We start from the raw sequence: 24,899 nt of genomic DNA on the forward strand, positions 1-24,899 counted from the left end.
AATCAGTCTGATATTGGCATAGACAGACATCGATCAGTGAAACAAAGCAAGAAATTCAGAAGTAGATCCATGTGTGTATAGTCAGTTAATTTTTTTGACAAAGATACCAAGGTTCAGTGGTGGAAGGGGTAAACTTTTTGTCAGATGGTACTGGAACAAATGACTAGCAACATGCAAAACAGTTAACCTTACCTCACACCTTATACAAAAATTAACTGGAAATGAATTACAGACTAAATGTAAGAACTAAAAGTAAAAAAAAAAAAAATTCTAGAAGAAAGCATATAAAATCTTAGGGATTCTGGTTTTGTCAAACATTTCTTAAATAGGACAGAAAAAAAGTATAAAATAGGGGGAATATCAATAAATTACACTTCACAAATTTTAAAACTTTTGCTCTTCGAAAGACAGCTCCAAACATGAAAAGGAAAGCTACAGACTAGGAGAAAATATTTGCAAAACATATATTCAGCAAAAGATTTGTGTCTAGAATACATGAAGAATCTTAAAAATTCATTAATAAAAACCCAACCCACTTTTAAAAAATGAGCAAAAGGTCTGAACCAGCATTTCATGAAAAAGATACACGGATGGCAGGTAAGCAAATGAAAATATTTTACACGACTAATCATAGGGGAAATGCAGATTAAAACTTCAATGATATATTTATTTATACCATTACACAGTCACTGAAATGGCTAAAATTAGAAGTTTAATTTACCAAGTATCGGCAGAGATATGGAGGAATGGAAACTAATACCGCTGGTGGGAATGTATAAATACAACTATTTTGTGAAACAATTTGGTGGTTTCTTAAGAGAATAAACATACATTTGTCATACCACCTAACCGTTTCACTCCTAGGTGTTTACCCAAGATGCATGTGCTTTACACAAAAAATTACACACAAACATTCATAGTGGCTTTGTTTGCAGCAGCCCAAAACTGGAAACAAGCCAGAATTCAATGAACAGGTGAATGGATAAGTTGTGGCACAGCCATGTAATGGGATACCACTCAGCAGTAAACAGGAATGAGCTATTGATGTATGCCACAAAGTGGATGCATCTCAAAATAATTATGCTGAGAGGAAAACAAACAGACAAAAAAGAAGACTTACTGTGTGATTCTATTTATATAAAATCCTAGAAAATGCAGGCTAATCTATAGTGACAGAAAGCAGATACTAGTTGCATAGGGAACTAGGGGAAGAAAGGATGGATTACAGTGAGGTGTGAGGGAACTTTGGAGAGGCTGATGGCTTTACTGTTATACGTATGTCAGACTTGTCGAATTTTGTATTAAATGTGCAGTTTCTTTTATATCAGTTATATTGCAAGAAAACTATAAAAGCAGTATAACAAATATTACACTGCATAGATCAAATTTTTTGAAATATTATTCTAATTGAAGTTTGCTGTTAAAATAGTGATCCCTCCACAACCACTGTGGATTGGTTCCAGAACCCCCCACAAATGTCAGAATCCTTTTAAGATTAAAGCTGTTAGAAGCTTTAGTCTTTGTAACATGGAGTATTCTTACTACCATTCGGTGGTGACGTATGAAATAAAAAGAACAAAGAGAATCTTCATACTTTGCTCTTACTAGTGTTTTCCATGTGTCTGAAACAAGGTGGGCGGCAGCTTACTGGTGGCTCACGTGTGACTGCTGCCCACCAGGAGGTCATAGTCCAAGGTGTGGAAAGAGCAGAGTATAGCCATGCAGAAGGTGTTTCTGATGATTATAGACGGGGGGCCCTTATCATTAGGATACAGTAGCTGTGGAAAGACATTTTAGGGAAGAAACTAGGAGGAAGGGAAAAAGAGCGTATGACATGCAAAGATGAGTGGAAATGAACAGAGATAAATGAGAGGAGTATTATTAGATGAGGTGAATTGGGGTAGACATGGAAACAATGAAAAAGCACTTTTTGAATTAGATGAATTAAGCAGTAGGGAACCAGTGGAAAGATTTGAGGACAGTGACCTAGTCAAAATGACAGGTGACATAGATTTTTCTTAACTATGGCATTTGAAATTAGTTATACAAGAAACAGGAAGCAGAGTCTACAAAGATGGAAGTTTTTAGTAGTCGAAGGATTATGATTCTCTAAACAAAAGACGAGCATAAATTTAGAGAGTGGTTTAGGAAAGAATGATACTTAAGTAATGAAAGCAACTTAAATGGGATTAGTGGGGATGAAAAGTCAGAGAATATGATTTTTTGCCTGGAAAACTGAGGAAACAACCAAAGTAAAGAAGAGTGATAAGATAAAACAGGTCATGAAAACAGTGCCACTTCCTTTTTTCTAAAGAAATCCCTCAAATGTACACATCCTTTGCCTTCTTTGCTGAGGTAACATTTGCAGATGCAACCATAATCAGAGGGAGCCTGGGAATAACTTTAAATATCCCAGAATAAGGGGTTCTTTAAGTAAATATGGCATGTGCATAAAATGGGATAAAGGGCAGCGGGCAGTAGGTATTTTCTGAAAGATTTTGTGTAGTGGAAAGCTAATTTTCCCTTGAGAATGATTGTCAGATAAGGGGGCTGAACTTCACTGTTGCTAGCTATCCCCCGCACCATTTTTCATTCCTACTAGAGTATAAGCTCCAGGAGACCACAGCGGGGGTTGGGGGAGTTGGGTTTTTGTCTCTTTTGTTGAGTGGCCTGTCCCCAGATCCAGGAAAGGGTTTGTCACGCAGGAGTCCCTCAGATTATGTCAGGTGAACTGTCCTTGTCCAGTTACGCTGTGATATTTGCGCACTGAGTTCGCCTGCTTTTAATGCTCTCATCTGACCACTGCTGTCTCATAGCCAGTTAGCTGTAACTGTTGATTTTATTTCTCACCAGAGAAGACATCTGATATAAATCTGTCAAGATAATAGGTGTCAAGGCTAGGTAGAAGTACGTGGGTATTATATTGCCCTCCATCCTTCTTTGTATGCCTATTTTATAACAGTAAAGTTTAAAATTTTTTACATGGCATGTCCTTACAGTTCTCTCTTGTAGTATTTTACATCAAACTATCTTTCCAACATTTCAGATTTTTCAGAGTGTTTTTTCCAGCACTCACACCACCAAGTGAATTGCTTAGGTGGCATTTTATAAATAGTAAAATATTTCTAAAGTATAACAACTTGGAAGGTTTTAAAATAGTCACCAGAGTCACTCACAGAAGTTTCAGTTACGGAAATGACAGTGACTGATAATGAGCTGCTTATAAGTTAACTGTGTGAACATGATTGACAGCTTATCCAGTCAGCCCCTTGGAAAGAGGGCAATTCCTGGTGACTTTCATCAAGTTGAAACATTGACATTACTTAGTTTTGGGTGAATGAGACTTCAACGTCTTTTTTTTTTGTATTAGCCCTGATTTATGCAACTTAGATTTGCATAAAATACTACCATTCTGTACTGTGCACTCAGCAAAAGTAACATTGAAAAAGATGGCAAAAAGATACTGGAAAATGACCCATGAAATAGTAAGTGAAAAAAAAAATACAATGAATAGTAGCTATGAGTGTATTATAGTAGGAAAGAGGCAGACTGTGACAGAAGAGCAGTGCAGAGGTACATGCACACTTCACCGCAGTCCCTGCCTCGGCCTGGGCTGCTCTCACCAAACTTGTGAATGGTGGTATGTCCACTTGACAAGCTACGGTCATGAGTGTATGTAAAACAGTCACTTTCAGGTAGAAGAACATAACTGATTTTACGTATTATGTGTGTGCTTGCATAACACTTCCATGAAATAGTGGGTGATTTACTCTGATGTTTTCTAATTCTTTTTTTTTTTTCTTTTTTAAATCTTTTTATAGCCTACTAAAGTGTTTTTACAATTCACTGTGTCATGGCTCAGTTTGAAAAATAGTACTTCGGAAAACTTTGGGCACATGTGCACAAAAAAAAGTATAAAATTACATAATAACATTATTTATAATAATGAAAAATTGTAAATAACTATGTCAGATGGAGAATTTAAAATGTGTTGGCTTCATCTGATAGAATGTAATACAGCAGTCAAAAATTAAGAAACTAGATCTATATATATTATGAAAATCAATCTGAAAAACATAATGTTGACCAAAATTAACAAGCTGTTGTCTGGCTATAAACATGAGTATAAACAAAATCATGCACAAGAACAGCAAACACAGAATAGTGGTTACCTCTGAGGTAAGAAGGAAGAGAAAGAAGGAGATAAGGAGCAGACTGGCACACAGGAGGTGTTTCAACTCTAACTATTGATTTTATTTCTCAACAGAAAAGAAATCTGATAAAATATTACATGTCATAAAATAAAACGTCAAAGTAATATGTGTCAAGGCTAGATGGAAGCACATGGGTAGTATTCTCCATTCTTTTCTGGGCACTTAAATTTATAGTAGTTAAAGTTTAATTTTTTTCTAACAGTAAAACACTTAAAGGAGACTGCTGCTTTTTTACCCCTATCTTGACTAATGCAATTCCAGTATGATAAAAATGAATGCCATACTTTGTCCAGAATTTCTAGCTTAGACTTTTGTTTCTCTCTCTCTTTTTCCACTATCAATTTAACTGGGAATTAAACTAAATGGATTAATCATCTAATTAATGTTTCTATAGTACTTTGAATTTTATTAAGCAATTTCCTATAGCTTCTGAGAATTGTGCGACTTGTTTTAATCACAGTCATAGAAACCCAGTCAGTCTGGCTGAAGGAGGAGGATAGCAGGCTGGTCTTGCTCTCTCAACTTACTATGTTGAGTAAGACAGTTTCCTTCTTTGGAAACCCACTTCAAAGGTAGGGTTTGGGGGGTGCTACATGTTACCTTTTGGTTTCTCCAGTTTTAGCATTCTAGGACTCTAACTTAGAATATTTCTTTAGTTGGATTGTTAGTTCTTTGAAACTAAGCAGTGTGCACTTTGACCCTCATAATACTCAGAATAATGCAGTTGATGATTGCATGTTAAAAAATTAATTGAAAGAATGATCAGCTCAACTTTGAATCTTATGGTACGTTTTGCACAGATGCCTCCAGTTGTACTAGGTTAGTTGGTAACTTGGCCCTTTCTTTCCCCTGTTTAGTGATTTAGAATCTAGAAGAGAAGTAAAAAAAGAAGAAGGTGAAGCATTTGCTCGAGAACATGGGCTTATTTTCATGGAAACTTCAGCTAAGACTGCTTCTAATGTAGAAGAGGTAAATAAAAGGTCTTTTTAAATGTTTATCCTTTTACTTAATAGAAATTTTTTATATACGTTAATATTCATTTGTTGACACATCTCCCACCAGCTTTTTAGTCACTGATAGTCTTTGAGTGTCATAAAGTAGGAAAATTTCTTCCCTTTGAAATGCCTTGTGACATTTACCTTACCTCAGGCTCTATAATGAGCCTTGTCTTGAAGCCAGAATGCTTTAACACGCCTTTGTATATACTTTCCGTAAAATCTTTTTTATGTTGCTTAAGAGGGAAAAAAAGAACACTAATGAAATTTGGGAAATGTTTCAAGACACTAAACATTTGTAGCTATTTGTATCCATTCCTGCTTAAATAGGGAAAATATTACATTATTGCTATGTAGCATATAAAGCGTGGGAATTCTGCCATCTTTAATAAATATAATTTGTAGTATCTCAATTATTTCCATTAATCAGCCTGAACTGTGGAAGTTTTCTGAACACATTGTGTTCTTTTATGCTTTATGTAGTGGATATGGTATTTATTTACTATACATACAGAAGTAGATGGTTAATCCTCTCTAAATGTATTACTACACTCTGTTTTATAAAAAAGCAGAAATGAGGCTAAGAAAATATGTAGTTTGCCCAGAGTTTTGCTGGAATTTCCACCTTTTGGGTAAGAATCTTAAGAGCAGCTACAGAAAGGGATTCTAGAAGACAGATGATTGGAGAATCTCTTGTTCAAAGATAGCAGAGGACGGGGTCTTAGGCCGCAGGTAGCACTGTGCCTTCAACATAGTAGATAGTGAGTGAATGTTTATGAACGGTAATACTTGGGGTGTTTCTAATTAACGGTTGAACCCAGAAATTGACTGTAGTCATTCAGCAGCGTTTGTGTTTCGCTGAAGAATTCTTTTTTAGCTAAAATCTTACACTTACCTAGATCCTTGATGAGGTGCTCTGTGATTGTCCTTAATGCTTTTCCTACAGGCTCCAACTAATGCTTTACCTGTTGTTGCCAATAATTACAACTTGATAACATACAAGAATAATGCTTTGCTTTACATAGCAACTGCAGAAATCCATCCTGTCCCTCTGCTTAACTTAAAGGAGACATCTAAAGCTGCCTGTTTCAGTGAGGCACTCATTAATAGAGGTATGGATTTGAAACCATAAGGACCAACATGTGGGGCTTTCAAGACATCTGAAACATGTCCTTATTATCAGTTAACAGTGGATTTTCTCGTTGATTTTGAGAACCATAAAGCCAAAAATGTCTGCATTTTATGAAAGAACTATACTATGAAATCAAATGACAAGGCATCAACAACTGGAAAGTGATCTTAGATTTCTCTTCTGACTCTAATGCTTTTGTGTTCATTTTTCTCATTTTTAACAAGTAACAGGTATTTACTTGTAAGCAGCAAATTACCATTGTCATTTGGCTGAACAGTTAAATGAAATATATTTCATTAATGTTTTGGCAACACTTACTACTGAAATTCTGTATCTGTGGTTAATAATAAAAATGTTTAAATTTGATCTGGTCGGGAGTTTCTCATACTCGAGAAAATAGCAGTTTACTTAATCATGTAAATTAATTTACCTCTTGGAAGCCAAAGATATCAAGAAATAATCTTTTTAGATTCCATTTTTAAAGGACTCATAGATAAGCATTACATAGTATAATCATCTGAGATTTTACCTAAAAGCTAAAAATATTTCATGATAAAAGTATTTTAAGATGGTTGAAGCCCTTTCTGTGATCCAAAAAGGGTGAAATCAACCTGAATCTTTTTGCATAACTCAGAAACTGATTGAATATGAAAAAAACAGAGGGCCCCTGCATCTCGGAAGGTGGAGTAGACTCACTTTCTCGTACTCCCCGTGCTAAGTACAGCTGAAGCGCGGAGCACCGCGCGTGGACAGTTAGAAGGCGACGACTCTGAAAGGCTGAGGAAAGACCAGCCAGTTGGAGACCTGGAGACCTGAGGACTGACACAGCTGTGACTTCCCTTGGCTTTCTTTTTGCCTCATATACCTCAGACTGAGTATTAGAGAAACTGGCAATCCAGAAAGGCCAGGTATAGGGGGGAAAATGCCTACTCTCTCACCAGAGGGCTGGGAAAGCAGCCTCACAAAACAGAAAAGTTATTTAAAAAAAAAAAAACTACAGCCAAATATCAAAGAAAAAATTATGTTGCTGTTTCCACCATCACCTGGCTGTAATGAGGTTTTCCTATGCTCCTCATTTCTCTGGGAGTGGTGTCAGAGGAAGCCAGCTGAAGCATATGCTTAAATAAGATCCAGAGTCTCATGACACAGTATCCAGAATGTCCAGGTTTCAGTAGAAAATCACCATACCTAGAAGTGGGAAGATCTCAAACTGAATGGGGAAAAAAAAATCAATATATGCCAACAGCAGGATGACAGAGATGTTAAAATTATCTGACAAAGATTTTTTTTAGGCAACCATCATAAAAATGCCTCAGCAAACAATTTTAGGAGCATGCTTGAAACATGAAAAATAGACTCAGCAAAAGAACTACAAGATAAAAAGAAGAACAAGATAGAAATTTTAGAACTGATGAGTGTAACAACAAATTTAGAACAATGGTTGGAATCAACAGCAGAATGAAGGGGACAGAGGGAAGAAACAGTGAATTGGATGGTAGAACAGTAGGAACTACTCAGCCTCCACTACAGAAAGTTGAGTAGGGGAGAAAGGCGAGCAGTGCCTCAGGAATCCAGGGGGCTGTAGCAGAAGCTCTGACATATTGTCAGAGTCCTAGAAGGAGAGAAGAAAGAAGATAACTCTGAAAAAGTACTCAAAGAAGTAATGACTGAAAACTTGCCAGAAGTGACAGAAGATTCAAACCTACAGATTCAAGAACCTGAGCCAACTCCAAACAGGGTAAACCTAAAAAGATCCACACCAGGACAAACTTATGTCCATAGTCAAATCTCTGAAAGTTGAAGACAAAGAAAAAATCTTGAAAGCAATTCCTTACCTTGTCGATTCAAATGACAGCAGGTTTCTCATCAGAAGCCATGGAGGTCAGAAGGAAATAGCACATCTTCTTAAGAGGTGGAAAAAAAAAAAACTTCAAATTCACAATGCTAGAACCAACAAAAAGATCCAGGAATGAGCGGAAATCAGGGCATTTTCAGATGAAAGAAAAGCAAGAATTTCTCAGTAGATCTACCGAAAGAGAATGGCTAAAGAAATGATCTAGCACAATTATCTAACAGAAATGAGATGATGAAAGAATCTTGGAAGAAGGAGCACCAGTAATCAAAAGTATGAATAATTACGATCAACTTTTTTCTTACAACTTTTAAGTCTTATAGATTACATTTGGCAGTTGAAGCAACGTGGTTCTCAATGTGTGTATAGGAAGTACCATAAAACCATGGCGGAGAAAGGGAGCCAGCAAAGGAGGTCAGGTTCCCACACTTCACCTGATTTGGTAAAATGACAACACTAACAGACTGTGATACTCAGAGCAGCTACTAAAAAACGTACAAAGAGGCACACTAAAAACAATAGATACATCAATGTAGAATTCTAAACAGTGTTCAGTTAACCCTCAGAAAGACAGAAAAAAGAAAACTGAGTTCAAGGGGGAGGTTATAGCTCAAGTCGTAGAGCGTGTGCTTAGCATGCACGAGGTCCTGGATTGCATCCCCAGTGCTCCCTCCAATTACCTACCCCCCCCCAAAAATAATAAAAATAAATGAATAAAATTTTAAAATAAATTTTTAAAAAGCTGAGTTCATTCATGACCTCTATGCATGTCAGACTTTAAAACAATTAAGTACATCATTAAGTGAAGAGCATTTGTATGACAGTACACGTTTATCCATTAGTTTACTTTTTACATCCCCTGTATTAAAGCATTTTGGTGGGCTCACAGTACAGTAAGATTGATGGAGCTGCTATTTTAAATCAGTTTAAACAGTGTCACCATCCCCCACACGTGCACCATCTGGCTTTAGAAGTTCCCACCATTTTGATGATCTTATTTTATTATGTGCCCTGTTTTTAAAGCAAATTCCAGAAATATTTTACCTATAAGAATTTTAACAGCAGTAATTTAATAAAGTATGTCCATCGTACCATTATTATACCTAACAAATTTACCACTAATTCCTTAGTAATATCTGATACCAAGTCTGAATAGCATCTTTTTTTTTTTTTTACTTCATTTGGCAATTAATGTTGGAAAACAGGTACTTAGTTTCTTTCTTTGGGGTCAGAGAAGACTAACAAAAGGTGTTCTTTCCCCTTTGACAAAGAAGAGGGAGGAGGGAGAACTGAGCCAGCAGCTATCAGATGTCCACCCGGCCGCGGGCACTCAGCACCAGTTCCTGTGGCAGGACAGCTGAGAACTGTGCAGCTCGTAAAATTACAGTGTATTCTGTCTGGGATTTAAGCAAGAGTTCGCCTGCTAGCATTAGATCCAGAGGAGAATTGTGATGAAAACAAGGGGGAAGTACATTAATTTTACAGGGTCCTTAGATTCTTGGTCACTTAGACTTGGGATTGGAGGAAATAGTAATCCATTTCAGAGAACTTTGCGTACCCTGTGTTTTTGCTTTCTAAGGACTTGGACTGGCCTGGTTGCGTTATCCTCCATGGGAGAGGCAGTTTAGCACAGTGGGTAGAAACTCTAGCAGCGGGCTCAGACAGGAATTTATCCTCAGCTTGCTGCCTGAATTTGGAGAGCTGAGCGTGTGAGGAGTTGAAAAAGTAAGGCAGGTGTCCTAGTGACGCGCCCTGGTCACCTGGTGAGAGCTGTGGTTCGCGTTTGGGCAGCTCTCAGAACGGCAGTGTCCTCTTTTGGTGTAATCTATCAGAATTACACGGTTCCTAGCCAATTCTTGGCTCTCGTGTGCAGAGAAGAAGTTAGGGAACTCTAGTATTGAGGGCAAAACTTTCTTAAAAGCCATTTTTTAATATAAATTATTTAAAGATAATTATGTTAAAAGATAGAATGATTTATACCAATGCCAGTGTCCTGAACATGGACTGTCTGACTAAGGGTTCTTTTTAGAAATTTAAAACTATGTGAGTATTCACTAAGATTAACCCTATCTGGTGCATTGATGACTCCTTTCAGTTTAAAACTTCACCTGTTCCCTTTTCCTGCTGTGCTGTAGTCTCTTTTTATATTTTAACCAAGATCTAGTTACTATAATGCAAGTTGAGACCATGAAGTTTAACTCCTAGAAGAGATTGGACAATTTGTAGCATAAGGTAACGCCATTTTTCCAGCATTAGTTGAGTTGTTGCTGGAAGTAGGTTTCCTGTTCATCTGTGGGTGTACTGATTACTCAGCATCATGATTTCACCCGTGAAGGATCTCTTGAGGGGAAGAAGGTCAAAGAGGTGTTAGAGAAAAATGCACAGGATAGCTCTCCACAAAAAAGAATTCCCTAGTCCAAAATGTCAGTAACACTGAGCTAGAATAATAGGATGCAATTAAAATCTATAAAGTGAGGCACCAACATCTCGGCATAATACATGGATGCTCTTTATTTAGTGGTAGGTAAGATGGTGTATGCTTTGATCTTTAAAATGTTTCATTTCAGTGACAACCTAGGGGAGAGAGTGAAGCCTGGAAAATCTTGATACGAAGGGGCATCACTTCTGTTTTATGGGCAATCTCTGACCTGTATGTTCTGCAGTGAGTGTCCTCAGCTGTTTTCAGCATCTTCCTGGTGGTGCTGACACCGGTGCTCTGCTTGCAGCGTCTTGGACTTTGTATCCCCTTTCCCTGCAGCCTCTGACCTGCCAGCTGGGCTGCTTTTACCAGCGTTTATGGTGCTGATCTTTACCTGGGGTCTTAAAAAATGGCACCCAGGACTATGCTTCCAATTTTTTTCCAAATTATTTTCTAAAGAGCATAGAAATGAAATGATACCCTAGTTTGCCTACACTAGGTATTGCTTACAAAAGTAGAATTTCTGAGATAAGATCTACTGTCTGATAGATGGGTATCATTTTACACTTATAAAATCACTTATAAGATGAATACACACAGATGTGTATATACACAAAGAAATATTTATTATATATATACAGACACAGAAAGCTTTCTCAATATAAAACCTCTCTATTAGCAAACTCCTGCAGTACACAAGTGTTGTGTTTAAGATACTTGTTTCCAAACTGTAAATTATAATTTCCAAGTTACAGGTTATAATAAGGGAATTCATCTCTCCTGTGGAGTGGATTTTCATCAGTTTTATACAACTTAGGACGGCTCCAAACGTGCAGTTACCATTTTTCTTTTTTGTTATTCACCGAAGACATACACCCTTAAATGTGGTAGTGGAAGTACACCCCAGAATTTATCTCCTAAACGTCAGCAAGATCAGAAAGCCAATTTCAACCACAACACTCTTGTCTATATGGTATTCCCACAGTAATAGGAGACCAGAGCTCATGCTTTACATCCTCAATTCCCATTCCTGATTGTTAAACTTAATGTTTGGATGCTGTGCACATACATTTGAGTGCATAGCATACGGGGCGAGGGGGGAGAACCTTACTTGTCTGTCATTTAGTTAAGTGAATGCACAGAGCATTTATAGGGTCATCACATTTTATATTAAGAGAATGAAGTTTAGGCTCTTTTATTTCTGGGCTGACAAAAAAGAAAAAAAGATGATTTTGACCTCCCATTTTACTGAAGGTTTTACCAATAAGGAAGGAAGAGCCAACCATGTGACGAGCAGTAAATATTTTTGAATTATTCGTTTGACTTCCATTTTCACCTGAGACTTGAAGGTTATAGAGGACCTCAAGCTATCATGCCTGCCTGGGAGCTGCCCTCCCCCCCCCCCCACTAGCTACACCCCTCCTCAGCTGCCACCCTCTGGCAGTTCATTCCAGAACCACACCTTTGTTCAGTGTCCTACTGTGCAGCGTTCTTGGAAGATGTGACCTCTCAGGGCTGTCCTGTGACACACTGAGGGGTTGGTATGAAGAGTATGAGATGCTCTGGCCGATGGACTCTGGCGATCTCGGTGGTCATGGGTGATGTCAGCATTGAGAAGGTGTCTTAGAAGTGCAGAATTTCTTTCAGAAGTATTTTCACATGATTAAAACTTGCCAGGTACCTGAAAGAATAATGCTGCTGTATACTTGTATGGCACGTTGTCAGAGTTCTTTCACCTACGTTAGCCCCGTTTTCCAGAGAGGACTCGAACCAGGTGCTCCGGGTTCCCCTTTCTGCCTGCTACACGGTGGAGCATGGCAGTGCTGAAGACCAGCCTCCCCTCCTTTGAGGAGCATGAATTAAAACGATCACTTCTGCATAGGGTTGTGTGGTCAAACGAGCTTAGAAGGAGCTGAATCTATACCTCGCTTTTAGAAAACCAGAATTCACAATAGTATATTAGTGTCTGAAAACCCACTGTTGAGAAACTTGTTGGCTTTTATTTAGCCCAGAGGTTTCCGAGTGTGATTTAGCCATCCCTCCCCCCGCCCAAAGAAATACTTTATCATGACCCCTGTATGTTTGTCTAACCTTCATCCTTATTTTTCACATTGGCTCAACATTGGGACAGAATTCCTTGAAAACAGACTATCTTTTCATCTCTGCCTCCCCAACACCCAGCATGGTTTCTCCCACACACAGTAGATAAATGTTTGGATGGTTAAGTATTTACTTAATTGTTTTAACCTTGCCCCTCTCCCTGCAGTCTCCAATCAGCTTATGCTGTGTTCCCACTTGTTAACTTGCAGGTGGAATTCTGTCCTGAACATTCTTGTCCCTAAGCATTCTAAAACCTACGAGATTTTTGAAAATGCAGGTGATGAACAGTTGGCTTCTCCTTTGTGTGGGTGTTCCCTCTAGTAGCTGCCTGGGGTCTTCGTGATTTGGAAGGGTGTTTTCAGGCCCAGGAATAACTGTGGCAAAGATTACAGCAGGCTAGCGAAGGTACTTTCTGAAAGCCAGAGGCCAACTTTTTAAAGATGTCAAAATACTCCAGAAGTGATATAGTTACCTCTATAAGTCCTTCCCTGTTTTCCTCTGTGTATTTTCCCTCTGAATTAAAATTTTGTTTTCTCAGAGTTGCCAAAACTTACAGTGTTATATTCCCTCTAGGACCTGAAGGCGATTGTGGTGTGAATGATGGTTAAACATGTTGTTGTCAAACAGCTGCCACATTGTCACATATCCCTCTCACTCCCTTAGCCACTTGATGGGTGATGTTTCCCTGTATTCATCAGTCTTACTTAAAATTAAGATTGGGAATTTATGTAAAATCTGGAAAACATAGAAACGTCAAAAATTTTGAGGCTAAAGTTTAGTAGTTAAAACTGTCTTAAACTATTGAACAGTCAGAGCTGGGAATTCCTGGCTTAGCTGCTGAAGTACTAAAGATACCAAGATAATAGCTAATAAAAACACGGCCAAGATTGCAGCCATGTGCAAGCCATCTAACCTGGCAGGATGGCTGGATTTCTATGACTGGGGGAGGTGGGGAGGGACATGACGATAAGACTTTAGTAACTAAGAAGAGCAGTTCCTGTCCCGGTACTGGGAAATCTATAGACTGACTTTGCACTGAGGCGATGTCTTCTTTGCCTTGGGCTGTGTCGAAAGTGGTGGAACAGGTGTTTCTGTACAGCTGGAATGTGGCTGTAAACTGAAGGCTTTGTTGTCCCCTTAACCCTGTGCTCGGTGTCCTGGGTACCACAGGACTTTTCACTGGAAATCTGACCTGACCACATCAGGCTTCCAGCATCCCTTGAGGGGAGCTTAGTGTAAGAAATATTTACTACTCTCTTCCACAGATTGGAAGGCTTTGCCGACTGGCGTCAGCTTTGCCACCTCTTGTTTGGCCATCACCCTAGGGAATTTCAGGAATGATCCAAACCAAAGTCAACTTTGAAAATTACATCCATTTTCTGTGCTTCTAAACCAGAATAACTCACCATTTCTGAAGAAAATCGTGCTGTTAGGTGCCTTTCATGCCCTTACAGGGTCCCACAGCTGTGTAGGTCACCAGCCACCAAGACTTTCGTCAGCATTAGAATCCCGTGTGTCTAAAATAGACTCTTCATTCTCTCCTTCAAACCTGATTTTCTTCCTTTTTCATTTATCTCCGTTCATGGTATATCCTTCCATCTCAATCACTTAAGCCAGAAATGAAATCATCTTTAAACACCTTACCGTTCTTACCTTATTCTTTCCCAAGTCCTGTTCATTTCTCCAAAGTAGTTATCAAGTTAGATCTTTGCTTTCTATTCTGATTGCCACTGTTCTGATTTGTCAGGCCTTCATTTCTTACCTCGATTATTCTAAACTCCTTGCTGGCCTTCCTGTTGCCAACTTTGCCTCTTGTAATTCATCCTCTGAGCCACCCTCTGGTTTTTGTCCCCCACCTGCGTCCTACCTTTCAAGGGTTCCTTGATGCCTTGTGGGCCACCTCTTTACGCTCATCTCACATGGCTGTCTGTCCCCTGCTTCCACTGTGACTGAACTTAAACTCTGCCTCTCCACCCAGAATGCCCATCCTCCTCTTAATTTTCCTAATAAATGAGAGGGAGCCTACTTACCTCCGAGCCTTCATCCACAGGGCTTTCTCTCTTGACAGGTTTTCACCAGCAGACATTGTCATGCCATGTTACCCTTCTAAACAACTATTGTGGAAGTTTTTGTATGGTGTTCGAACTCTGGATTTACATCTGTCCTATACTACCGTGTGCTTGAGGTTAGAGATACTCATTTACCCGAGTATATAACTGAATATGTGTATTCAGTGCCTGGTACAAATCAGGTACACAGTAAAAGCTCATTGAATGGAAAGACTGAAGTACTAAGGAATTAAATGTATCTGTGTTATCTCTGCTAGAAAGAGGAAGAGGAAATTCTTAAATATTGTAATCCCCAAACCTTTCTAACCTAATAGTTCGGGGTTCTCTCTCTGCTTTATTTCCCTGGTGAAATTGGTCAGGATTTGTTTAAGCCATCTCCTTTCCTTAATAAGCATTCACATGTAGTGTTAATTTTTGTAAAGGGAAGGAAGAACACAGGATGCAACACATATTTTGTACTTCCAGAAATAATGCTAGCAATCCAAAGTAACTTCTAGGGAGAAAGAAGCTTTTTAAAGGATATGAAAAGTGTGTGCTTTTAATGTTCAGTTTTAACGGCAGCATAAGCAAAATAAATACAAATTCCTTTGAGCTGTGTTAAAGAGAAGCTCCTGATAAAGAGAAAATAAATGTGGCCAGAAAATTAATCCTGTGAATCCTGCTTCTGCTGCATTTGTGCAGGGTCTTGGGTGAGTCATTTCCGCTTTCGCAGCTCAGTGCTTGTTAGTAAAATGAGGGTTACTGTACATGAGTAGATTTAGCAGTGGCCCTCTTTCTTCTAATGAAACACAGGAGACTGAATGAAAGACAGAAGAGCAGAGCAGCTCTGCTCTGGAGTAAGGATGTCAGGGAACCTGAGGGAAAGAGAAGGCGACGGTTCTGCCTCCTTCCTGCCCCATCCCCAGAAGTGGCCCCTGCGGGACGTCTGGGAGGGAACTGGAAAGCTGAGGCCCCTCCCCCTGCAGCTAAATCAGAGAGAATCCAGCCATTTTTAGTCACAGAGTTTGAAGAAGCTTTGCATTTAAAATCATCTCCAGTTCTAATCTGATGTTCTTTTTACAAGGCTTTCCTATCTCTGCATAATATCCAAGTCTCACCTCCGTATGTTTTCTTCTTTAGGGCTCCCTGTACACATTAATATGTTGCTAATTTGATGTTTAGTTTTATTTAATCATGATACTGTAGTTCACTGAGGAGTGCTTCTCCTGCTGTCCCCACACCGTTGCCCTCAGACAGAACTCGGGGTTGGGAGAGCTGGCGTGCGTTGGGTTCTTGCTATGAGCCGAGCACTGTTGTCAGTGCTGTCCCTTCATCCTCCCCCAAGTCTGAGGCAGGCATCGTCGTTACCTTCATTGTACAGAGAGGTTAAGCATCAATCGGGTCCAGAGCAACACAGACAGAGGTGGCACGGGGCTTGGACCCTGGACAGCGTGGTTCAGAGACCCACATTAGCCATTCTGCTAATAAACTTACAGGTGCAACTTTAACCCACAAAATGTTTTCTCACTTTTTACACATATTTTGAATTTCTCTTCAGAAATAATGAAAACCTATGTAAATCGTTTAGCATAATGACTGGCCCATAGTAAGTACTTAGTAAATGCTAGTTATACGAGCATTGGCAGATGCACACCTATAATGTGCGTAGCATTGATTCGCAACTGAGAAGAAAATTAAATGGCATTCTAGTTCTGTGTTCCGCAGTTCTCAGAGAGAACTGAAGAGTTGCTTATTTTACAGGATACTTTATTCTTTAGCATCTATTCAAGATGTTTAAATGAAACTAAGACACTGATTTATTTTGATTCTTACCAACAGAGGCTGTGATTTTTATCTTGCCACCAGGTGGCAGCATGTTACACAAGGAAATAATCTAAATGTTACTCTGTTGTAGACAATTTATTTTCAGTACTGTGCCCTAAAAACTGTTAAACCACAATAAAAATAAAATATGATTCCATGTTCCCCTTTGCCTCTATTCTCTCACTGGATGTGAAGGCGCTCATAGCATACTGTCCACAGCCTCTGGCTAGCCCCGCCTCTGTCTTGCCCTGCACACACTTCCTCTGTCAGTGCAGAGTTGATTTTTTCCTGCATCCTCAACTGCACATTAAGCCCTCGTGCTTAGTTCTCTGAACTAAATTGTTTTAGGTCAGCAGCAGTAGGAACTACATTCTCCTCTTTCCTGTCTTCCTTGGTACCCAGAGAAGTGCCGAGTCTGTGGGAACTATTTAATAGATGCCCTTGGGGAAAGGACAAGTGATAGGGAGGATACAGACCCGCTGTGTCTCTGCTGAATATTTATTTGAATTACAGCACATTTATAGTTCTTTGTGATTGTGTTTATTTTAATTTGTGGTATAGAAGTCCCTGAAAACTTAAGTTTAGGTATTATCAGAACCATTCAGATAACTACTGCCAAGGGTTAAAAGATTAGTGTCTGAGGTGGAAGGCAGTTAATGGCTAATGAAGGTAAAGGACTGAACATGGCAATTAATCAAAGTAGGGCAGAGGGGGAGCTAATGGAAAAACGGAGAGAGAGTCAGGCTTCGGGCCCTGGCGTGGAGCGCTGTGTGGGAAGGCAGGAGGCTCGCCAAGTTAAGTTGGCTGCAAGGAAATTTGTGTGTACTTCCTAGTCATGGGTCTGCCTCGACTGTTTTACAGGGCTAGTGATGAATTCCTTTCACATCACTTTGTCAGCAGTTATTTTTTCCTATTCTAAAACCTATTTATTAATATTCAGATTTAACTATATTTCAAACGTGGTATAGAGATGAATATAATGTTTGTAATTCTGACTTCTGTGACAAAACCTGCAATGATCTTTAGGATGTCATGTTTTAAGAGCATTTCATTCATTAACCAGTGCTAAAAATTTTCTCTCGTTGATGGATGCCATCATCTTGCTTCATTTTTTTGATAGTAAGGAAATAATTATTCCAGATAATTTAATTGTTAAAAATCTTACCCCGGTAAATGTCAAAACTTCTAAGAATAATGACAGCATTTCAAAACTGTATTTCATATTACTTAGTTAAACAGCAAGTCCCGAGCCTCTCTCTCCTTGATGACTTGAACCATCGTCGCCAACACACGCGCTCTTCCGGCAGGAGCTGTGAGCTGTCCGCAGCTGTGCCGGCTCCTCGCGGCCTCTTCCCCTGACCTGCACACGCTCGTTCCCGGCCTCTCACACGGGCACACCCTCACACATGCTCCTTCCCTTTCTCCTTCCCCCTCCTTCTCATGATTTGCTTCTGTAGCCTGGGGAATAGAAAAAGTAAAACTAGTTAAAATGATGTCTAAAATTAGAAGGAATTTCAATTTAAGACTGTCCTATTAAAGCATGAGCTTTAGTGTAAAGGTTTTGTAATATCCATTTAGTTAGCTTATTGTTGCTAATTTTTTCTTTTTTTTTTTCCTGTGTTCTAAAGGTATTTCAGAATGTTACATCTCTACCTTGAAAAACATATATGGAGATTGACTTTAAGTGACTGTAGTGAAATGAGCAATTAAAGAAAATTCTAGCCAGTTATTGTAACAGATATGTATCTCTTGTCTTTCTGAGTTTCTGAAATGCTTTGCAGCCTTAGTGGACAGTTACTGTCTGTGACACCTAAGGCTCTTATCTTTGAAGTTTCATTTGATCTCTTAATAAGCCTGAATGGTATTTGGTTAATGTTTATTGTATTAGGGAACTCAACAATTTCAGTCCGTAGCCACATACTTTTAAAACAGGTCTCCTACTGTCTACATTTGTCACACATTAGGTTTTAAACTCTGAGGAGTTAAATTGATCATTAAAATTGATCATTAATTAATCACTTAGTAATATATATTAAATACTAATTTTTGATATGATGTAGATAAAACAATTCATTTATATAGTATCTTCTCTATAATATGCTCAGAGGAATGGAAAATATTTTATTCCACTGTCGTTAGTATGTAATCAGAGAGTTGGATGACAGGTAGATGTAGCATTGTCTGAAGACTATTTCACTGAGATGATGGGAATTATAAAAGAAAAGATGACTGTTTGTTATGTTTAATTGTAATGGAGTTAATTGCAGGTCTTTCAGGTATAAAATACATCTTAAGTCCATTGGGTACAACTATTCTTAAAGGTGCTTAATAAAGTATTAAGTACTATTTAGGAAATAAAATTAGTAGTGAATTGGAAATTTTAACATAAATAAAAATACAGCCTTAAGCCAGTTTTAAAGTGATTCATCAGCAGATTAGCAAGAAATCAATGTATTTATATCCATTGGCATATTTAATAATGACTTTTGTAATATAAATGTTTGTTTATATGAAGTTATAACTCATTTGTGGGACCCTGTAGTTCTGTGTAATGTTCCAGTGAAATATACACATGTGGGCGCCCCTACAGTAGGAGTTCAACCCTGTGAATTTATGAATCTGTTGACTTCAATATTTAGTTAGCCTGGTTTCTCGGGCCATTGCTGTAATTGACATGTTATTAGAAATAGAGTTTAGTTTTTCCTTATTTATAAGGATAACCTCAATTTTGAGGAATGTGAATCAACTCATAGTTGGCTGGAAGCCAGTTTCTCCTTTGCTTTAACTGCAGCACACACGCATGGAAAGCGCACTTGCTTCCTGAGTGCCTTGTGAATCTGCAGTGATTAATTCTTCTCATTATTTTGCTGCAAATTCTCATGACCCTCTCAGATGATTCGATCAGCCACTTAGAGTCTATGCATATTCATATCTCTGTGCTCCTGCCGCAGCCGCTCACGTCTCCTTCACTGACTGGTGTGTTCTTGGTGCAGTAATTGAGCTGCAGTAGATTGATTACTCTGGGGAGCTGTAAGGCCTTTAAAGGTGAAAACATATCAGTCCTGTTAATTAGGAAACAAAAGCTCTGGTGGCAAGTTCAGCAGTCAAATGCGTCCCATGTAGAATAGACGAAAGGTACGATGCGTTCCTCTCCGTGAACCCTGTTTACTTTTTCAGTTTTGAATTAAGTCTGTATTAGTGGTAGTGGAGAACAGCCTTGTCTTACGAATTTTCACAGAAGGCTGATCGAATATAACATTAATACTATCATCTGTGATCTCTCAGATCCGATAGTTTGGAACATGAGTTTATATACACCTTTTGTAGCATTGGCAATATTTGGTGAAAATATCTTAATATCTTACATAAATATAGAATGCTTATGGATCAGCTTTGATTCTTAGAGGCTTAATTTGGTTACAGTGCTTTAACACTTATTTTTTTGTCAGTTTAGTGTGCTATATGGGAAAAGGGTGGGACTCCATTCAACATGGCGTAGAAGTTGAGCTGCCTTTATCTCTTTATCATAAACATCCTTCGATTCTTTCCCTCTTAAACTGTATGTTAAGTAGTACATTGTCTGGCAAAAGGGAACCTGTGTGGAACAGTGGCCTCCAAAAGTAAGCTAATTTCAACATGGACATTTATGCGGCTTATCTAGTTGACATGTTTTTCTCGTGTGTGCTGTTCTTATGTTATGGTCCATCCCCCTCTTCTCCCATCATGAATTTTTCTTTTGAGATATAAATCACATACCATAAAATTCACTCTTTTTTAGAGTGTAATTCAGTAGGGTTTAGTTGCAACTACCACCACTGTCTTCCAGAACATTTTCATCACCTCAAAAAGAAACCCCATACTCATTAGCAGTCACTCTCCTCCAGAACGCTCCCCTAACCACTGGCAACCAGTAATCTTTTTCTCTCTAAGCATTGGCCTCTTCTAGACATTTCATGTAAATGGAATCGCACTTCATGTGGTCCTTCCTGCGTGGCTTAGATGACTTAGCATGATGCTTTCAGGGCACAGCCACACTGTCGCATGAGTCAGCTCTTCACTCATCAGTTGATGAACATCTGTGTTGTTTCTACTTCGGGGCTATTGCTGCTAACAGTGTTAGTGAACCTTCCCACACATCCTCGCTTCACTACTGGTACGATATTAGCTGGTGGGGTTTCTTAGATGCTGTTTATCAGGTAGAGGAAGTTCCCTTCTAGTCCCACTTTGTTGAGTGTTTTTTTCATGATCAGTTGGTTGGTGAATTTTGTCAGATGCTTTTTCTGCATCTATTAAAATGATCATGTGGTTTTTGTCCTTTATTATATTAACATGGTGTTACATTGGTTGATTTTCTTATGTTGAGCATTGTAATGTTTTATAGAGCTTTTTATATGTTCTTTTACTGTGTGGTTTTAAATAATTTGAACCAATTTCTCTATCTTATATTTCAGGCATTTATTAATACAGCAAAAGAAATTTATGAAAAAATCCAAGAAGGAGTCTTTGACATTAATAATGAGGTATATACATATAAATATTATTGGCTAATGTTAATTTAGAATTGAACTTGGATTAAAAATTCCTAAAATGGATCTATGATGTCAGTTAGCACATTATTTTATAGTCATCTAATGGAAGGTTTGTTGTATGTTGTATAATAGTTAAATGTTTATGTTCTAGTAGAACATAACTTTATGTTTGAAAACAGATTGAAGTGACTGACCCTATCCATTTATTGCAAGCAGTGCAAAATAATATAAATCCTCCAAAGAGAAAAGAAAATCCACACATCCATCTGGTGTCATCTGCTTCGGGGAATCATTTTCTAGTGTGTAGATGCGTGTGCGATGTTGCTAATGCAGGATGCGTGCTCTGCTGTCTAGTACGGGGGAGGGAAGTGCCCGATTTGGAAACCACTCCCTCTACAGCAGAGCGTGTTTCCAGAGACAAAATTAATATACGTAATTGGCAGTTGGCACTAGCTGTTTTGTTTGTTTTTGTGGGTTTAGGGGGTTTTTCTGTTTTTTGTTTTTTTGTAAAGTTATTCTGAGCCAGTTTTGATCAACGTGATTAGGATAAAATGTAAAGCTCTGGAGTAAATAATTCAGTGTTTACCGAAAGCCATCATTTTGACCTAAATTCCCACTATGCATTTATCCTTATTTATTTCAGAATTTTTATGTGGATACGGCATGTTATTTACTTTCACATGAATATTTTTGCGATTCTGTATTAAGACTTTTTGCTTCCAAGAAAAGAACCCTTTCTCCTCCCGCAGGTACACCAAGCAAGGCATCGTGTTAGGACGTCACCGTGTGTGTGTCTCTTGGCCCGCACAAAAGCAGCTCGCCATTATTTGCCTCCATTTTCTTTGCTAAAACAAACAAGAGTTTGCTTAAGTTTTCCAAAAAGTACTTGATTGTCTCATTTCTTTTAATTTGTAGTAATACAGTTTCTAACCCGTATCTTCTAGACAGTAGGTCTGGAGTTAATTTAAAGGGAGCACTGTTCAGAGCCTAATGCCGTAGACTGACCAGCAGCCGGGCCGCGGTGCGGGGGCGCTGCGCGTCCCTCCGCGCTCCCGCAGTCGCCGGCCGCGTCGCCGTGCCGTCGGGAGCCGGCGGCCGTGCGGTTTGCTTGGCCTGATGCCAAGTCTGACTCCTTGATTCCTCCAGAAGTCGCTACCAGCCCAGAGGGGGCAAAACCAATGAGCCATAGGGCATGCTTTTTATTAAAGAGGAGTCAAAAGAGCGAAAAGAAACCACATCAGCTGCTGTCAATACTGAGCTAGTGCCAGAAGCCCCAAGGCTACTCCTGTTGCAGAACAACTGCCAAGCACTATAAATCTGAGATTTACTGTGACGTAAAGTTTCCTTAAGAGCTTAATTTCTGAAGCTACTGTATTACTTTTCTCCAAGTGTTGTATTTTTAGGTAAAATCCACTTGAGGGAGTGAGGGTTAAGACAGAAGTGTGAGTTTGATGAATGAAAGAACTGCTCTGTGTGTGGGTTCTTGGCAGGCTGCCACGTCTTTGGGGATCATAGAAATTATTGATGACACAGAACACTCGTGTGCCCGTAGCCTGTGCAGCCGACGCAGCGCGGCGCGGAGGCGCCGCCGGGGGCAGGGCTGCTCGCCGTCCGCAGCCGCGTAGGCTCCGCGCGCTTCTCCCCTGTAAAGATCACGCTGTAAACAGTCTCTCCGTGGTGAGAACCCCCTTCGACGCAGCTCTGCAGCCTCTGCTGGCCCAGCACCTGGGATGACAGGAGTTACTGTCAGGAGCACTTCCACAGTGTTATTTTAAAAGGAAGGCGCCTCCCCTGAGAGATGTTGCTTTAATTATTGAAAATACGTGCTTTGTGTATTGTGTTTTTTTAGTCATTTGACAAAATTGTGCCATTAAGAAACTAAAGGATTTCATAAATATAAACTATTCTCTCTGGTTGGATCCAGTTACATTTTTTATCCTCTTCTCTTTGTTGCAGGCAAATGGCATTAAAATTGGCCCCCAGCATGCTGCTACTAACGCCACACACGCGGGCAGTCAGGGAGGACAGCAGGCCGGGGGCGGCTGCTGTTGAGTCTGTACTGCCTCGCGGCCCACGTGGGGCTCCCCACTCACCCCTCCCCCTCCCCTCCCGCTCAGCTGAGACATGAAACTGTTCGAAATGGCTTTATGTCACAGAAGACTTTAATCCTTCAAATTCTTGTATAACTTTGAATAAATGGTTAATGTTCACTTAAAAAGACAGATTTTGAAGATTGTATTCATATCTATTTGCATTTGATTTCTAGGTCAATTGATGTGATTATTTTTGTTAAATGTTGTCGTGTGCCCCTACCTACAAACTGAATTGTATTAAACACTACAAAGTCATCCTGAGTATTTTAAATCAGTTTGTGTAGTTAGGTTTCCCCACACCTGTGGTTACCTAATGTTTAATATTAGAGAACTGTCCTCAAAAGTTTGTCAGTTTTCAAGGCTATAGGGAAAACAGAAGGACTCTTTTAATTCTGTATTTATCGTTTCCTTTCTGTATATATAGTTTAATAACCTGCTTGGGTGTCATTTGCCAAGCTTGAATTCTTTAATGCATTTGCATAAATTCTCCACCGTTTAGAGCTTAAAGCTACAGAAGCATTGTTAGGAATTGCTTGGACACTGAATTTTCAACTTTTTGACATTGTTAACAAGCATGTTCATCTTTTCTTGTCACCAGTCCAAGAAAAATACGCTTAATGTACATTACTAGAGGCTGTGTACGTGTTAACCTGTTTTAACGCCAAAAGTTTGCTCTTTGTCCACAGTTTCTTTAAGACCTCTTCAGAAAAGGATTTGTTTGCCTTAATGAGTACTGTTGGGTCAAAACCCAGTGAAATGAGTGAGATGGGCGGACGCAGGAACTCCCTCCACCTGAGCGACTCCAGGAAGCATGGATGTCCACATTTAGATGACACATTATGAGGACTTTAATCTTTCCTTAAACACAATAATGTTTTCTTTTTCTTTTATTCACATGATTTCTAAGTATATTTTTCATGCAGGACAGTTTTTCAACCTTGATGTACAGTGACTGTGTAAACTTTTTTCTTTCAGTGGCAACCTATGATCTTTACAATATGGTAAGCACCTTGTCTGTTTGGAAGGGGATATGACGATAAATATTCTACCAGATGGAAAATCCTGTTAAAAGTAGAAAAGCATTAGTAATTTACTCAGTGTGGTGGTTTTATCCTTTTTTTTCTTTCTCTCCCTTGGTCTATAATGAAATTGTTATAGCAGTGCAAAATAAAATCCTATGTATAAAAGTGTTCTTTTTTTTTATTGTGACCACATCATTTTTTAAGAATGTATTTGTTTAGTCCATCAACAGCTTTTACATGTAGTTGGCATATATTTTTTAAAGGGTCAGAATGTTTAACATTATCCTTTTAAAATTTTTTGCTAGAATGTGATACGAAGCTTTTTTATAATATTGAAATTCTTTTTGTTATTGATTATGTAAGCATGTTATTTTCCACTTTTCAGCCAGCACAAAAGTGCTTAAGCTCTAAGAAAGCCTTATAAAGAAGTTCTAAGTAGGAAGCTAACTGGTTTTAATTCACTCGCTGACTTCATCTTTCTACCCGTCTTTCCTGAAAATTCAGCAATACTCTGCCAAAGCTTTGACATCACTCCTGCGGGCAGTCACCTAATGCTGTCTTAGTTTTTTGCTTTCACTGGCTCCTAGAGGGCAAAGGGAAAGGTGAAAGGAGATTGAGTTTCTTGAGTATTTTTATTATAAACTTTTTTTCCCTTTAAGTGGTTTATCAAA

General features: G+C 38.9%; 1 protein-coding gene across 1 annotated transcript in view; it reads left to right on the forward strand.

The window, feature by feature from the left end:
* The window catches only part of RAB2A (RAB2A, member RAS oncogene family), a 62,665-nt gene extending 38,272 nt beyond the window's left edge, over window positions 1-24,393 (forward strand). Inside the window, exons 6-8 of the mRNA XM_074355006.1 lie at window positions 5,072-5,183; window positions 21,036-21,104; window positions 23,070-24,393. Coding sequence (XP_074211107.1) covers window positions 5,072-5,183; window positions 21,036-21,104; window positions 23,070-23,165 — 277 coding nt within the window. The 3' untranslated portion in view covers window positions 23,166-24,393. The remainder of the gene's footprint in view (window positions 1-5,071; window positions 5,184-21,035; window positions 21,105-23,069) is intronic.
* The last annotated feature ends 506 nt before the right edge of the window (window positions 24,394-24,899 follow it).

This window comes from Camelus bactrianus, chromosome 29 (assembly GCF_048773025.1).
Source record: "Camelus bactrianus isolate YW-2024 breed Bactrian camel chromosome 29, ASM4877302v1, whole genome shotgun sequence".
In the NCBI taxonomy this organism is placed as follows: Eukaryota; Metazoa; Chordata; class Mammalia; order Artiodactyla; family Camelidae; genus Camelus; species Camelus bactrianus.